Source organism: Bolinopsis microptera, chromosome 9 (assembly GCF_026151205.1).
Source record: "Bolinopsis microptera isolate Bmic1 chromosome 9, MBARI_Bmic_1.0, whole genome shotgun sequence".
Lineage (NCBI taxonomy): Eukaryota > Metazoa > Ctenophora > Tentaculata > Lobata > Bolinopsidae > Bolinopsis > Bolinopsis microptera.
In genome coordinates, this window is record NC_087080.1 from 13060072 (window position 1) to 13075700 (window position 15629).

Consider the following 15629-nt stretch of genomic DNA (forward strand, 5'->3'; position numbering starts at 1 on the left):
GCTATCAGGCACATTTGGGTGTATAGGAAAAGTCTCTACGACCTTCCTTGGCAGTGGCGTAACGAAGGGCCCTGCTGTTAGGGGGGCACCAAATCGTCGTTTGAATGTGGGACAATTTCGAAAACTTAACTAAAGTACGTTTTGCTCTAGATACACACTTTTTTAGAGATTTTACCGGCGTATCCTCTAAAATCACCTAATTTGTTCAATTTTAGGGAGGGGCACCAAAAGGGGAGGGGGCGCCAACAGGCAACGTTACGCCACTGTTCGACGGAATACAAAAATTCCAAGTACCGCAAAACCATAGCAATTAAGGGTCAAGGGTGCGGCCGAAAAATCCCCTATTGCATTTATTACAAATGTTATACAGGCAAGATCATTTAAGCATCAATTTGAACTCAGGTTGGGTTAGTTGAGTTTAATATTACATTTGTTTACAGTTTTAGTACCTTCAAGTCACGTACTTCAAGTCACGTACAGACTTCGTGACGTTTTACTTAATTTTTTAGGATTTATTACTAGTTTTTGAGGTCAAATAGTTGATATGATGGCGCAGCACGCGCGTATAAGACGCTCTATTATAGATTTCACGATTTCGTCTTTTAACGAATTCTTGCTTTATGGACAGTCAATGTGGCCGGGGCCTTATTTAGTGTTTTTTTGGAGAATGGAATGTGGAAATTATGCAAACAATTTGTCTAACAACCTCACGATATGAACACGTCCCATTGCCGTGTTGCATGCTCATACTGCATTCCGACTGTTGCTAACTTCTCTGTCTCACTCAGCAGTGTATATGAATAGTTACCATGCAGTAAGGCGCTGCTTCAACGCAAGACTTATACGAAATTCTTGGTAAGCGAATAATTTTACATCTCTGAGGTTAATTATTGAACATTTCAACGATCATTAACGTCTATTTTAGACTTAAGTTAACCTCGAGCATTGTTGCTGTTGTTAAGCCCGCAGTTGAATATAACTAGTAGAATACATCAACTTATCACATCTATTTCCTAACCAAACAGGCAATATCGCTCAATATCAGTCCTTCGACCGACTATCTGCGACGAAACTTCAGCTATAAGTTTTGTAAGTGGGTTGAGTATAAGCGAGCAGCAGCACTTAGCTGAGGCGTTATCTCACGTGACCGATCAAAAGAATGGCAACTCTGAGATGACAAGAAAACTTTTAGCTCAGGAGGCAGCTTATGCCGGGTAAGTCGTCTAGATTTTATATTGCGTCCTTGTTTTCCCGACATAACAATTTCAACCGGCACAATGTACAATTGTAAAATTTGAAATTTAATGGTAAAGTGGTTTCTTTTAGGTAACGCATGTCCCGATCAATAATCAAACCTCCCCGTAAACTGTTGCACATTTCAGGATTCCGTTTCTTGGGTTTGGATTTCTGGACAACACTATTATGCTGTGTGCTGGTGAATATATCGACATGACTCTAGGTTCAGCTTTAGGTAAGTAAAAGTGCAGTGGTTGAAGGTCGATCAAACAAGCGAAATGGGCTCAAATTTATTCTTTTTGTCTTTATCTCCACATTTGAGTACCAGGTTTTCGGATCAGAATTATGTTACCATGACGACCCTCTTTGCTCGTTTAACTGACTCAACTTTTATCAGGATTCTCCACGTTAGCTGCTGCTGCTATGGGTAATCTGGTATCAGATGTAGCTGGCATTGCTACCGCAGGTATGTCTCATCTTTAGATTTATAACAGTAAGAATACAGATAAAACCATTTAAAATAATAATAGAGTGCTAAAACACAATCACAATCAGCAGAATTTAATAGTGATGAGTGTACTCAGAACTGATTATTTGTTCAGGGATTTTATGTCATGATGATGATGAAAATCTAAAATATATGGCTACAATGAGCAAAGAATATTAATTCAATCCTAAAATGTGCCATGTAGTAATATTAAAACCGTTACAAAGATGGACTTAACAAACTTCTTATCGGTCATGTAATCTAGAAAATTGTGTTGCTGGGGAACCAAACTTTAAGTGTCTATCCATCACAACACCTTTTCTCTTAACTCTGCCGCCAGGTTTCCTGCTCATAGTTACAAGGAGTTAGGAAAGCTGAAGGAAAACTGGAAGGAATCTCCCCAAAAAAATAAGGATCAATGAAAGATTTTTTACTGAGCAAAACTTCACTCTGATAAATGTTTCCAGGAGATGAGAGGTATGCGGGAGGTATAGGTGACCTAATAAAGTCATAAGTTTCACAATTGGCTTCATTTTCTTTGATAATTGTAGACATGTGTCTGATGAATACATTGTTGTAAAACTCAATTATATCACTATGATCTGATGCTACTTCACTGCTTTTGCAGGAACACATCAATATTTGGGGTAGTGGACTGGTCCGTAGGGACACGTTTCTGTACACGTATTGTTTGTTCTGGACGTGGGGCTGCTGTCGGTAGCATTCGATTATATGGCGAAAGGTTATCTTCAGATTCTTCGCTTTTAATATCAGATAAGTAGAAGATAGCATGATTTGATCAATATGTCGATCTTGAAAGAGGTGCAAATGATCAGTCATCGCGTGCTCGAATACGGTCCAGATTTCAACTGGAGAGACATCTAATATTTCGGCCAATCTCCTGATCCTAAATGAGGCCAAATAATAGATCCTTCTGAAAAACACTTGCAGAGACTGGCGGAGGTCAGATCTCAGCATTTCTTCATATTTCGGGGGTCGAGGTGTTTCACATTCTGCTAACTGGTTGTAGAGTGGAGAATCTCTAGCCCACACCATGGTTTCTAGCATGGTCTCCTCAATTGTTTTCAAGTGGTGTACGATAGTTTGAGATAAACCTGAAAATACCAAGTTTATTATTTAAATACCATTTAGGAACCGGAGAAATCCGTATCCAAAGAGTTTATACATGTATAAACATTAAACCTGTATCCATCCCCCTCCCCCAATTTATAGTTCACACAATAAATGATATGAAACAAACCTCTGTCATGAATGATGATTGACTCTATCACTTTCCACACCACGAATGAATGCAGACCAAGGGCATCCAGTATCCAGGGAAATGCCCATTCGCTAATTCCGTGCGAATCTAGGACAATCTCGAGCGAAATAGCAAAAGTAGCAGATATGAAGCCAACATTAAAAGCAAGGTTCCTAATGGCAGTTTCAGAAGCCCGTTTATCGGCTAAACTTATTACCATCAGTCCAAAGATCCTATGAAATAATTTTAATCCTTGATCCAGTTTCTCCTCCGCATTTTGTCCACTGTACGCTTTTATAAACTTATCTGATACTTTGTTCAAGATGACCTTCAAGATGTCTTCTTTATTTCTATACATGACTTTCGTCAGGATCATTTGTAGGTCTTGACTGGGCTTGGTCCTGAAAAGTTTTTTTAAAAGTCAAAGAAACTCATTTAAGATGAGATCTTTCTGTATTAAATAAACGACCAATAAAAGCAGGGTTTACGTTGCCTATAAGCTAGTCAGAGCAGTAACCATTATCAAAAACGCTAGGAAACCTGTAGTTGTAAGTAAGCATTTCAAGGGTGTCGGCTCTTTCTTTTTTCGCTCTAAGAGTTATTAGACTATCCTCTGTTGAACTGGAAGCCAGGGATTTCAAGCCCTCTTTTGCCTCCAATTGCGTCAGCAGCCCGCTGTTTTTGGGAATCGTCGGTAACAGTTCTGAATGTTTAGAAGAAGTTGCGTCTCCGATAGAACGAGTTGGAGGGACATGGTAGTCTTCAAGGAAAAATCTGCTGTCATGTTCTCTTAGCCTCTGCAGGTACTTGTCATATTTCTCGTTGATTGATTCGTGGTTTAAGCTGAAGACAGAGGGCTCAAATATTCCTTTGTCGTTTTCCAGGCCTGCGTTTAGTACTCTTGTACTAAAGTTGTGCTCCAGCAGCGGCTTCAAGACATGGTCTCTAATTCTTTTAGCTTCGGTAGATTCCATTATCTTAATTTCACGGCATATACGATCAATGATGCAGTTTTTCTCAGACCGCCTGAGAAAAGTAGATCGTTAAACTCTAACCAGGTTTCAAGATTATTGGCTTTCAACCTAGGCTAAAACAGAATCAGCGATACAAATTGGACGGGAAACAAAAACATTGACATAAGGACATACCTGAGAATGTTCCTGAATTCTTCTGTGAAGAGTTGAGGCTCAGACAAGAAGATTTCTTGAAAACAGTAATCAGTAACAGCACACATCAGCAAGATTGGAGATACCGCCTCGTCTGTCGAGGAAGTCGCCTTCACGTAGCAATAAAACGTCCAGATAAACTTATATAGTTCTGTGCTGGTCACTTTTCGGGGGGCTTGGCGTTTTTTACGAAAGCTGCAGTCTAGATGTGATAGCACAACAACTTGAAATATCTGTTTGTATTCCTTGTAGATTTGATGTAATTTGTATTTACACCTGATGGAAACAACCTTTTGTCAGGTTTTTCAAAAAACAACCATATGAATGTTTCATGTATTTTAAAAAGCGTCATAATAAAATATATCAAAAATGTCAGTCAAAAATGTCCAAAATTGGGAATATCCGGCAATTTTTGTACATGTTTATTTAAATGCGTCATATATACCTGTTATATTCGACGGAAATGAGCCACAATTTTTCTACAAAGTGCTGGCTGTTATTCTCGATTACATCGTATTTTTTGCCCGAACATGGGGTTTTATAAATGCAGTCATTCAACTCTCTTAACTTCATAGGTGTGTCCAACAAAGTCCACTCATTTTTTATGAAGTTCGAACTGATCAACTTCCCATCTTTGTAAACAAATGTATTTCCTTCTGATTGGTAATCTTCTACATTGTTTTTCTCTCTGACCCAAACGTCTGTGTTAGAGGAAGGCACAATACTCAATGCTGCAGTTTTCTTATCATCAGTGAACAGAGCTAGGAAAGGTTTGGCACCTTTTAGTCCTTCTACATGAATAGGTGTGTCATCGTTTGAGATGAAGTCTTCATCATTAAATTGAGATATGAAAAAAGCATGCTTTTCCAGACTATTAATGATTGCAGTTCCACGTGCGACGAAAGCCCAATGGTCCTTAGTCCGGCATTTATCAGAATATATTAAATCGTAGATTTTATTAAATAGTGTGACTGGTTTTTTCGGCGAGATGAACTTCTTTCTTGCCCATATAGCAATTCCAGTAAATTCATAACAGTCTCCCATTTTTTCCATAAAATCCATGAACTCCGAATCGACATAATAAAGACTGCTTCTCTCGTCTTTGAAAATATTGGTTATCCATTCCATTCTAAAAGAGTAATGATCAAAACAATTAAATTTACAAATTTGTAAAATCTAAATTTCATTAAACAAATTGAATATATATATATCTCAATTTTAATTCACGTTGTTAATGTCTTAAAGAACGATTCCAGATGGAATTGGAACGAACTGCATTGAATTAAGCTCAGACATAATTAAATCTTTAAAAGTTGTTAACGTTTACTGTTATTTTCCTGATATTGTAAGCAGTGAAACGCCAAAACTTCAATCAAAGATAAACTCGAATCAATAAGATAAATGGGCAATATTCAATAGATTAACATACGAGTCATGAGACTCTAGTCCTGTTTTTTCACGTCTCCCCGCCGACGAGTCCTGTTTTTCAGGACGACCCCCCCCCCCCCCCCACTGAACTGGCGTTAAATTATTCACAATGAATTTAATTTCAAAATTCAACATCGAATAACCCGTTCTCAAGTGACAGTATCATTATTACCAACATAACCGTTAAACGAAATATCCGCTTAATTGTTTTTCCATGATAATCGATGAGAGTTTGAAACATTCTTCTCCATGATCTCCGGATTACTAAGTTAGAAGGTCCAACAATATCTTCTTGATCTGACAGGGTGAAAAGTTGATCTGCAAAATTTTGGCAGTTGTTGTTAAGAGCATCGTAGGTTTTACCAAAGTAGCTGATCTTGTATACTTTTTCATTTAGCTCCCTCAGTGGTGTAGCTGTTCCCATTTGTTGCCACTCCTCGTCAATAAGAGTGCGGTTCACCAGCTCACCATCTTGAAGTATGTACTTTTCTTTGCCATGCGGCGGTTTGTTAACCCAAACATCTTTGGGAGCTCTCGAAGACTGAATACACAATGCTGCAGCTTTTTTATCCGTGGTAAAAAGTAATTTCATTGGTTCGCGTTTTCGTGCAGCGAACATAGAGAAATTATTTTCTCGATATGTGGAGTTAGGATTGGCATCATCTGTGGGGATAGTGTCACCTGGATTTAAATGAGCTATGATGTAGGCCTCTTTTTCCTTTCTGTTTACTGTTCCACTCGCACGAGCGATAAAAGCCCAGTGTTCCAGTTTTGGGATTTTAGATTCGTCGTCAGACTGAATTTCATTCACATTATTAACATTTTCTTGTAGCTGGCGCACTAACGGAATCGCTAATAGTCTAGCCCAAACTGCTTTGCGATCAAACTGGTACAAGTTATCGTTGAGTGTTTCCATGTACTCTATAAATTTTGAATCCACAAAAAATGTGTTTTTCAGATGCGGACATTTTTCAGCCTTGAGATGTTTTGGTGTCACTGGAGAATCTTTGACTTTGTCGATAAGATTTCCCATCTGCAGCTTAAGAGGGCAACAATATCATGCAATATGTGAAGTTTCCTCAACCCGACATATCCCGCATAGCCGACAGTATAATATATAAATTTGATCAAAAAACAAGAAATATCATACTTAGCACTTAGGCACAGAGTAAAGAACGCGATGAAAAGATGATCCTATTTTTAGAAAGGGATCGATGAATTGAATGACTATGAAATATGACTGAGTAATGACAATATTATGTTACTAGGGGTGTAGGCACGCCGGCCGCCTCGCTTCGGAACTTGTACTTCTCATCCACCTGCTGCATTGGGTTTAAGTCCAGTGTGGCCGGGATGTGTTGGCGTGTGGCCAACAGCCTGGCTACCACATAACATGCTTTACCCAAATTTATGATGAAGCTGTAGTTTGAGACAAATAATATAACCTCAGTTTATGTTGGCTTAATGGCTTTCAGATATAAATTGGGATGCAGAGATGTCTAACCCCAGTCTCTGAAAGATGAGGATGGGTGAGGGTTCTGAATCTCCAAACGCAACACGTGGAGATTGTAGCTAAATTCATCCTGGCAGAAAATGGGTTTAGCTATGTAGTCTGTTAGCTAGAAAGTCCAAATCACGGACTAATACTATTTAGCTTTAACTTAATTTGGCTGAACAGAACCTTCTAGTTCTCTATTCCGCCTACCCTCTGCCCCCTTCCCACCCCCAATCAGCTAAATGCTACTATACCCCTCCTAAAAATTTCAAACACGATCGATTAACACTTAAAGTTAATGATAATCCACACAGGGACTGTGGAACAAAATGTGAAGCGGATATTAGGAAGATCCACAGTACTGACACCAAAGCAGAGGGATACTTCTCGAGCCCACAGGTTGAACATAAAAGTTCACTTTCTATATTTTAATACAATCATGCTTTATTAAAGTTCGATTCAATCCTATTTTGAACTTTCCAAAATGAAAGTGTAACCGAAACCGTTATATTTAAAGTAATCCTTATCTTCCAGGTGGGTGTTTTTTGGTCGGTGTTTCAGTATCTGTCTCGGCTGTATTCTTGGAATGTGGCCCTTACTCTTACTGTCTAACTCGGAGTCAGAGGAAAGTAAGAACCCTCCGATTATAGATGATCATAGCTGATGATCAGTTATCACAGCTGATGATCATCATGATCATCGGTTATCATGTTCATTTTTTTTCCAGAACGATCTCGTAAAACTGTGTGACTCAGGATTATATTATATTCAGTGTCCTGTCAATACTACCCGTACTAGACTTATGTTGAAGTTGTTGGGTTTGAAATTGGGCTTGACATGTGAAAAATGATATAATATCCGTAGTACTTTAGAGTTGAAAGTATGATTTAATCATGATTTAGTTTAAGATGTATTTAGTTCTATCTTATATTGAACATATTTAATATTCTGGGATATCGGTCCACCTACAGTGTTTACCTACTCATTAGATGACTGGTTTATATGGTCGATTTATTAATCGAAAGCCGATTATGTATGATTTAGTTTAAGATGACTTTATTCTTCCGTTAATTTTACGCTTACATGACATTTTCAATTGGTCTTAGATTGAATTGAACCTTAGACACCACTCTAAGGGTGCTTTCAATTTCACCTACGCCGTTTTTCTATTCACTTTTACAATATTTACAACGCTTTTGGTTAAATTGTGCTATAATTTATGTTCGTTATTCAAATTGTATACTATGATATCATTGTATGATTGATTAAGGATTATGTCTTACCAATATAACTTATTATAAATTCGTTTTAATTAGTTCATTATTAAATAATTCAAAGTTACAAATTGACGCCACTCTTTATTTGGAAAGGTAATATCGTGGTAGTTTACAAGTAGTTAACAGAAGAGGTTTCGATCTTATTAGTGAACGCAGTCGAATAAGTGTTTGAAAATGAGAGAGAATCCTCTGCGGTCTCTCTACCTACTTCGTCATAATTATCTATCTTACATTGGACCTGCTTAATATTCTGGGATATCAGTTTGCTGATTAGATGACTGGTTTATATGGTAAATTTACTAATAAAAAGCCAATTATAACTGCAGGAAAGCAACAAATGTGTACTGCAGTTTACACCTCAATTACGCAATTATGTAATTACATCATTTAGCCCACTTTTTGTAGCTACGATTTTACTGCTCAAAAACGATGTCTAAAATCTATTTTAAAGTCGTTTTCTATTATTTCTCGAATTTCGGTGTGACGGTTTGAAGCTGCTACACTGACGTCGCTCGATCTTTTTTATGTACGGTATTTATGGGTTGATTGCACCAAAAAGGGTCAATGAGGTGTAACATTATACGTACACATCAAGGTTTTATTTGAAAGGAACGAACAAACAGTTTGGCAAAATTCCACCTTATTTTTACACGTCACCAATCAAAATCCAATTTGCAAAACTTCACAAACTACGTAAGTTCTTTGTTTTTGGACCATGGCATTTGCGTAGCCAACAATGATCAAGTATTTGTGTATTGTACCTCAATATAATAGTGAGCCGTTAGGAATTAGGGCCTCCTCCACGAAACTTGTACTTAACTCTTTTGAACTTAAGCTAAGTTCGCACTTAGCTTAAGTACGACAATTTCTGCTGTCCACGAAACTAGAGACACTTAAGCAAACACAAATTTAGGACAAACCTGTCGTCCACGAACGGGTATCATGCAGAGTACTTAACTGTCACGTGACTGAGGTAACGCAGGTCACACTAACCAATGGTGTGATAGCAAGTAGGAACCAAATTGAGCACACCCAAGCAGATTCTATTAGTATTACAGAATATGTCATTTCCAGTTATTTGCTACGTGTTGTTTACCGATGTTTTCTCCCATATAATTGTAAGGTAGTCGAATAAAATAGCAGTCATAAAATAGCAAGTCATGACAATTAATTATATCTAGAAATAGTAAATTGTACAATAAATTATAGGCAATATAAAACAATACAAGTTAAGCCCTCTAGCTCTTCTTGAGCTCGTTCAATATCTGTAACAAAATACTGTTCGTGTTCGAAAGGAGATCATTCAACTTGTCCTTTCGTTGAAGGATTTCTTTAAACTCCGTCCTCCTCAAATCCCGGGTTACCGTTCTGTTACTTCTTATTGGTCCAGGTGTGACCGGTTGAGCAGGCTGTGCGGCCTGTGTTGACGGACCAGGCTCAGCAGCCTGAATGGGGGTGGGCTCTACAGCTTGAGTCACTGAAGCTGCAGACCCTGTAGCCTGGGTGGGGATGGGCACTACAGCTGGTGTCCTAGGAGTAGACGGGTCAAACAAATCTGATGGTGAATCAGGAGGCAGTGTGCTCTGGTCATCATCCGAGGAGAAGTCTCCATCGAATATATATGCATCATTAACACCGACCTGAACAGAGCCATAAACGGCACGTAGTCCCTCTCCTATCGTACCAACTAAATCTGGGCCATTCAGTTGCAGGGACAAAAGGAAATCGCGGCATGTACGGAATCGCGATTTTTCCCATTATTTGCGACAAATTTTATGTATAGTTTAATATACCGCGAAATTTAATTCGCGGTATCGCGATTTTTGGCCAAAATCGCCGCGAAATCCTTTTGTCCCTGTTCAGTTGTGAAACTCTTTCTCGATCGGGAGAAAGAGCAATAATAGTTGAGATGGAGCTCAACGTGGACCCAATTTCGGACCCAATGCTTCTATTGGCATCGAATCCTCCGTCAATCCCTTCAACATGTACATCTGAGACATTCTCCAGGGCCATCTGCTCGACTATTGATAAAGGCTGTTCTTCGGATGGTCCGCCACCTGTTTTCCGTCTTGTCACTTTGTTCTGTCTTTCCTTTGTCTTAGCAGTGTTCAGCAAATTGTGATACTTCTTTTTGAGATGTTTTGGTGTCCTGTCATTTTGACCATTTACCCCGTTCACTTCTCTTGCTATGTCAGTCCACAGTTTCTTCTTTCTTTCTGCAGATACTGTCATGCTGAACCTACCATCGATAATTTTCTTCTTCTTCCCAGCTAGTTCTAGGAGAAGTTCAGTTTCAGTCGTTGTGTAATTTCTGGAACGTTTTCGTTGAGGTTGTTTTCCTGATGGTTGTTTTCCAGATGTAGCCATGTTCAAATATAAAAATACAATGCGACTGAAATGATGATCGAAGGACTAGAACTACAAATTAAAATACAGTCCCCGGTTTAAATATCTTTGCTCTAAATTTTATTGCACCCCTATTCCCATCCGTTCTACCCCTCTTCCCATCTTGTTCTACCACTCTTCACATAAGTTCTACTTGCAAATTAACTGGGAAATTTTGTAATATTTGTTTAACAGCTACGTTTGTGAACTTTTGATAGATCACGATAGATTCATAGGCTCCATAATATAATATATGGTGTTCATTATAAACTCTCATCCAATCACCCTAGATTTACCTATTTATAAACAATGTCAACATACTTGTGGTGGCGGGATTATGTACCTCGCCCTCGCCCCCTCTCTGCTACGAGGATCAATCGACATGATATGGTGACAGACTATCTAAACAGCTGCACTGAAGAGGATTTTATCGACGATTATCGGCTAGATAAGCATGGACTTTATTACTTTGCTGAAAAACTTAAATCAAACAGTGACTTGGTGAGGTCAACAAATGCTGGATTATCAATTGAGTGTCAACTTTTGGTTGCTCTTCGATACTATGCGACAGGCAATTCGTTAAAATCTTTGCAAAACACGGCATCGCTTAACCTGTCACGTGGTGCAGTGCACAAATGCATTGTCAATGTGTCATCTGCATTAGCTGCATTGGGTAACGAATTCATCAAGTTCCCGACCAGCAGTAGAGAGATCACTGAGGTAAAACGAGGATTTTATGTATGCGGAGGCTTTCCCGCAGTGATTGGTGCCATTGATGGAACAGTAATTCGAGTAAAGCCTCCGAGTACGAGCGAAGAAGCTTATGTGGGGAGAAAAGAGGGACATGCTATTAACTGTCAGGTTATATGTGACATCAATGAGCGATTTCTGGACGCTGTTGTGCGTTGGCCCGGTAGTGTCCATGATTCAACCATTTGGAAATTAAGTGGAGTTAAGACCTTGATCGAAGATTTTGTCAAGACCCAAGGGCCAAACTATAAGGGTTGGCTTCTTGGTGATTCGGGGTACGGCCAGCGAGAAATCATGATGGTTCCACTGCTTGAAGAAAATCTCACACCGAAAGAGAAACAGTACAACGTTGCACACAAAAAGTGCAGATGTACTGTAGAAAGGGCCATTGGTGTCCTGAAATCGAGGTTTAGGTGTCTCTGCAAGAAGACAGGTGGTGCAATAATGTATCAGGAAGACACCGCATGTAATATCATAGTTAGTTGTATGGTCCTGCATAATTACTGCAGATCTAGGAATATGGACTACCCTATAGATACAGATATCGCTGATATGATGAGGAAAGAGAGTGAGATGGCCTTGTCTCGTCGACATCGCGAGGCCATCAGTGAAAAAGAAGCCCTGAAATTGGGACAGGAAGCTAGAACATGTGTAATTAATTCGTTCATGTAAATATTGATATATTATAATTTTTTTAAACCCTCGAAAATGTGTACTGTTCCTCAATCTCTATTTTTAGTGATCACAAAATCCGATTTTACGTTAAGTTCGACTTAAGTACAGCTTAAGTGCGGTTTGGACTGGTCTTAACTTTTTACTTAAATCTCCCTGATTTAAGTCCACTCTTAAGTAAATTTGGGGCTTAAGTAAGTATCGATTACAATTACGCTTCCAACACGCACCATATATGGAGGCTAACGCAACTTTAAGTGCACGCTAAGTTTAACTCCCAAAGTCGTACTTAAATATTTAAGTAGGAACTTAAATCATGCGACTTAAGTAAAAATTTGTACTTAAGACTCAGTTCGTGGACGACAAAAGAAGGGTTGTACTTAAATTTGTACTTAAGTCATTCTTAAGTACACCATAAACTGTTCTGGTGCTGATTAGATGACTGGTTTATATGGTAAATTTACTAATAAAAAGCCAATTATAACTGCAGGAAAGCAACAAATGTGTACTGCAGTTTACACCTCAATTACGCAATTATGTAATTACATCATTTAGCCCACTTTTTGTAGCTACGATTTTACTGCTCAAAAACGATGTCTAAAATCTATTTTAAAGTCGTTTTCTATTATTTCTCGAATTTCGGTGTGACGGTTTGAAGCTGCTACACTGACGTCGCTCGATCTTTTTTATGTACGGTATTTATGGATTGATTGCACCAAAAAAGCGTCTATGAGGTGTACCGTGTAACATTATACGTACACATTAAGGTTTTATTAATATTTGAAAGGAACGAACAAACAGTTTGGCGAAATTCCACCTTATTTTTACACGTCACCAATCAAAATCCAATTTGCAAAACTTCACAAACTACGTAAGTTCTTTGTTTTTGGACCATGGCATTTGCGTAGCCAACAATGATCAAGTATTTGTGTATTGTACCTCAATATAATAGTGAGCCGTTAGGAATTAGAACAACAATACCAACATGCTCGACATAGTTTTACCAATTATTAAAGATCTCCGGCTAGTTCAATTCACCACACACACCTTGTATTACAGCCGGACCAGTGACAATACCTTCCAATCGCGTCATGTTCTTTATAGTTAAAACAATAAATATTTTGAAACATCTTCATTGTGTTTCCCGTCTTGGATAGGGCTAAATGTGACTGCCTGCCAATATTTTCCCGGATTTAATTCCTCTCAGAAGGTGTAAAATCCAATTTTGTTATTTCCATATTATATTCCGGTATTACTATTAGTTGTGATTTTAAATTTCCAGTCGTATCGGAATTATAATTAGATTCACACATGCTTCTGTAAATCACAGTACATAGTTTCCCTACAGTAAATTGTGTGTGTTATAGTTACTGTAGGGAAATGTTTCATGATCGCGGTCTAAACAAATAACGATTGTTTTTTCACACGTCTCCAAAAAGAAGTAAATTTTTATCGCAGTTTCAAAACAGTCGTTTTTAGTAATATAAATAAAGGTCAATGGTCATAATGACCGTCATTTTTCAAATATATTTTAACACTTTTTTGATGACAACAGGCTTCCTCCCAGTTCGGCAAAGTTAACGAATGAAGTTTTAAAAGTTAGGTTTATCGCACTGAGTAATTTATCATGGTATATCAGTGAGTAAGAAAAGGTGGTGAAACGAACTGTCATTCCACTCCCAGACGACTAATATTTGCATCCAGCTTTTGGACTGAGTCGCTTCAAGTTCAATGTTAAAAGCACTAAGCACACTGATATTATACTTATAGCTTCAAGTTCAGTGTTAAAAGCACTAAGCACACTGATATTACAGCGCTACGTGAGGCACATGGAACTGGAAGTGTACGTGCTAGTTGCGTGTGCCACATTCAGTGTTACAGCGTAATTCCGTAATTGCTTGGCACTCAGCTGCTTCATTTCCTACATTTTTGTCATGTTCATTGTTGGCAATGTTGCGTACTACATTTAATGAAACTTCCTACTTTACTCGAGCACCATGTAAAGTGTGACCGACTTAAGCAAATAACAATTGTAATTGTATCGCTTGATTGCATTTGATGGAGAAAAAACATTTGATGGAGAAAAAACATTATACCGAGACAGCGAGGCTACGAGTACGAAGAAAGTGAGTTTTGACTAAAAGTAAAGCAGCAAACGTTTTGTAGCCTATTTGTTCTTTGATGAGCCGTAATCTTACCAAAGAATGAAAAAGAAACGCCCCCAATTTACTGTTGAATATCGATTCTGATAAATGTTATTTTTGACACTTTGGATCAAATCATTTCTCATTTCTCAACATCCCAGTTCAATTTGTTACGGGTTTCATATTAACAGGAAGCAATGTAACAGAGCCGATATATTTTAATGTTGTCATGGGGTGGTAAGTCCCCATTCATCCCAGTCCGATAGTTTCACTGCATCTAAATATTGTCTCTCAGTTTGTACCATGTTACTATTAATAGATCTATTAATAGATATCTGATGTTATCACTGGTTCATTCAGTGGTTGTCTGCGCTACAATCACATATTCTACATTTTGATCTGTAACCACGTGTGACGACGGGATGGTAATTACTTCATCACTGATCACGGAAATTGCAGCCGTTATTAACCAATAATATAAAACAATTCCTGTTGGCTGATGGTCATGGAGAGCAACCCGTGTGATATTGATATCAGATATCAGAGCATTTTAATATGCATGCTGTTTGTTTTGAGTTTATGGGATTTTGGATTTCGTTGCAAAGTGTTTGGTTAGAGGCTGTAAAATATGCTATTTTATTCAAAAATAAGTTTATAGTATTGGGATGCAGTCGTATTTTTAAATCGTTTAAAATAGCATCAATAGTTCAATATTGTTCATATCATTAATCAAGGAGCCGTCCAAGATGATCACGTGATCTGACAATAGCTCTTTGTTGATCCGATTGAATAGTGTTACTAACAATTTAACAATTGGTTTTGTTTTAACATAAATATATTTATATCGATTAATCGTATTTAAATCTGATCACAATGGATCAATGTTGACAAAATTATTTCTTGGCAAGATTTCCAGACTGTCTGAATTACTTTGTTTCAAATAATATTCACATGCCCACATAGCAGAGCGTTTATTTTATTGACGATGTCAATCCCTCACAGCTCGGCGCGGCCCAGTGGCCAGTACAGTGCATCGCGTTACAAAGCGTCTAGCAATATTTTAATACCTTTGTCAAGTAAATCATAGACGCATCCTTCCACTGGGACAACATGGTACAGGAGACAACTTTATTTTCTGCTTCAGCTTATTTTTCTCACAGTAATTTTGCTATTCTGAATGAAAAAGATTACCTTTTAATCAACTTGTCGGCACATCTGTATTATATGACATGTGTAAAACTGTCCATAGTTGCACTCTCATATTATTTAAGGATTTTCCCATGCTCCACTTCTCGTAACACGAATTATAATGCTGAATCCAGTGGCTA

General features: G+C 38.1%; 3 protein-coding genes across 3 annotated transcripts in view; 2 read left to right on the forward strand and 1 right to left on the reverse strand.

Moving 5' to 3' along the window:
* LOC134821056 (uncharacterized) overlaps positions 1-15629 on the forward strand; it is a 97784-nt gene that overhangs the window by 28117 nt on the left and 54038 nt on the right. The window lies entirely within an intron of this gene.
* Positions 793-8369, forward strand: LOC134820968 (transmembrane protein 65-like). Its single transcript, XM_063831635.1, has 6 exons — positions 793-855; positions 1026-1214; positions 1383-1471; positions 1634-1702; positions 7388-7472; positions 7608-8369. Exons 1-6 carry the CDS (start codon positions 797-799, stop codon positions 7735-7737), a joined length of 621 nt encoding a protein of 206 aa, XP_063687705.1. The 5' UTR covers positions 793-796; the 3' UTR covers positions 7738-8369.
* Positions 1931-5279, reverse strand: LOC134820967 (retinoblastoma-like protein 1). The gene is made up of 5 exons (XM_063831634.1): positions 4596-5279; positions 4133-4426; positions 3525-4010; positions 2985-3385; positions 1931-2838 (listed from the first exon to the last, which is right to left on the reverse strand). Exons 1-5 carry the CDS (start codon positions 5276-5278, stop codon positions 2048-2050), a joined length of 2655 nt encoding a protein of 884 aa, XP_063687704.1. The 5' UTR covers position 5279; the 3' UTR covers positions 1931-2047.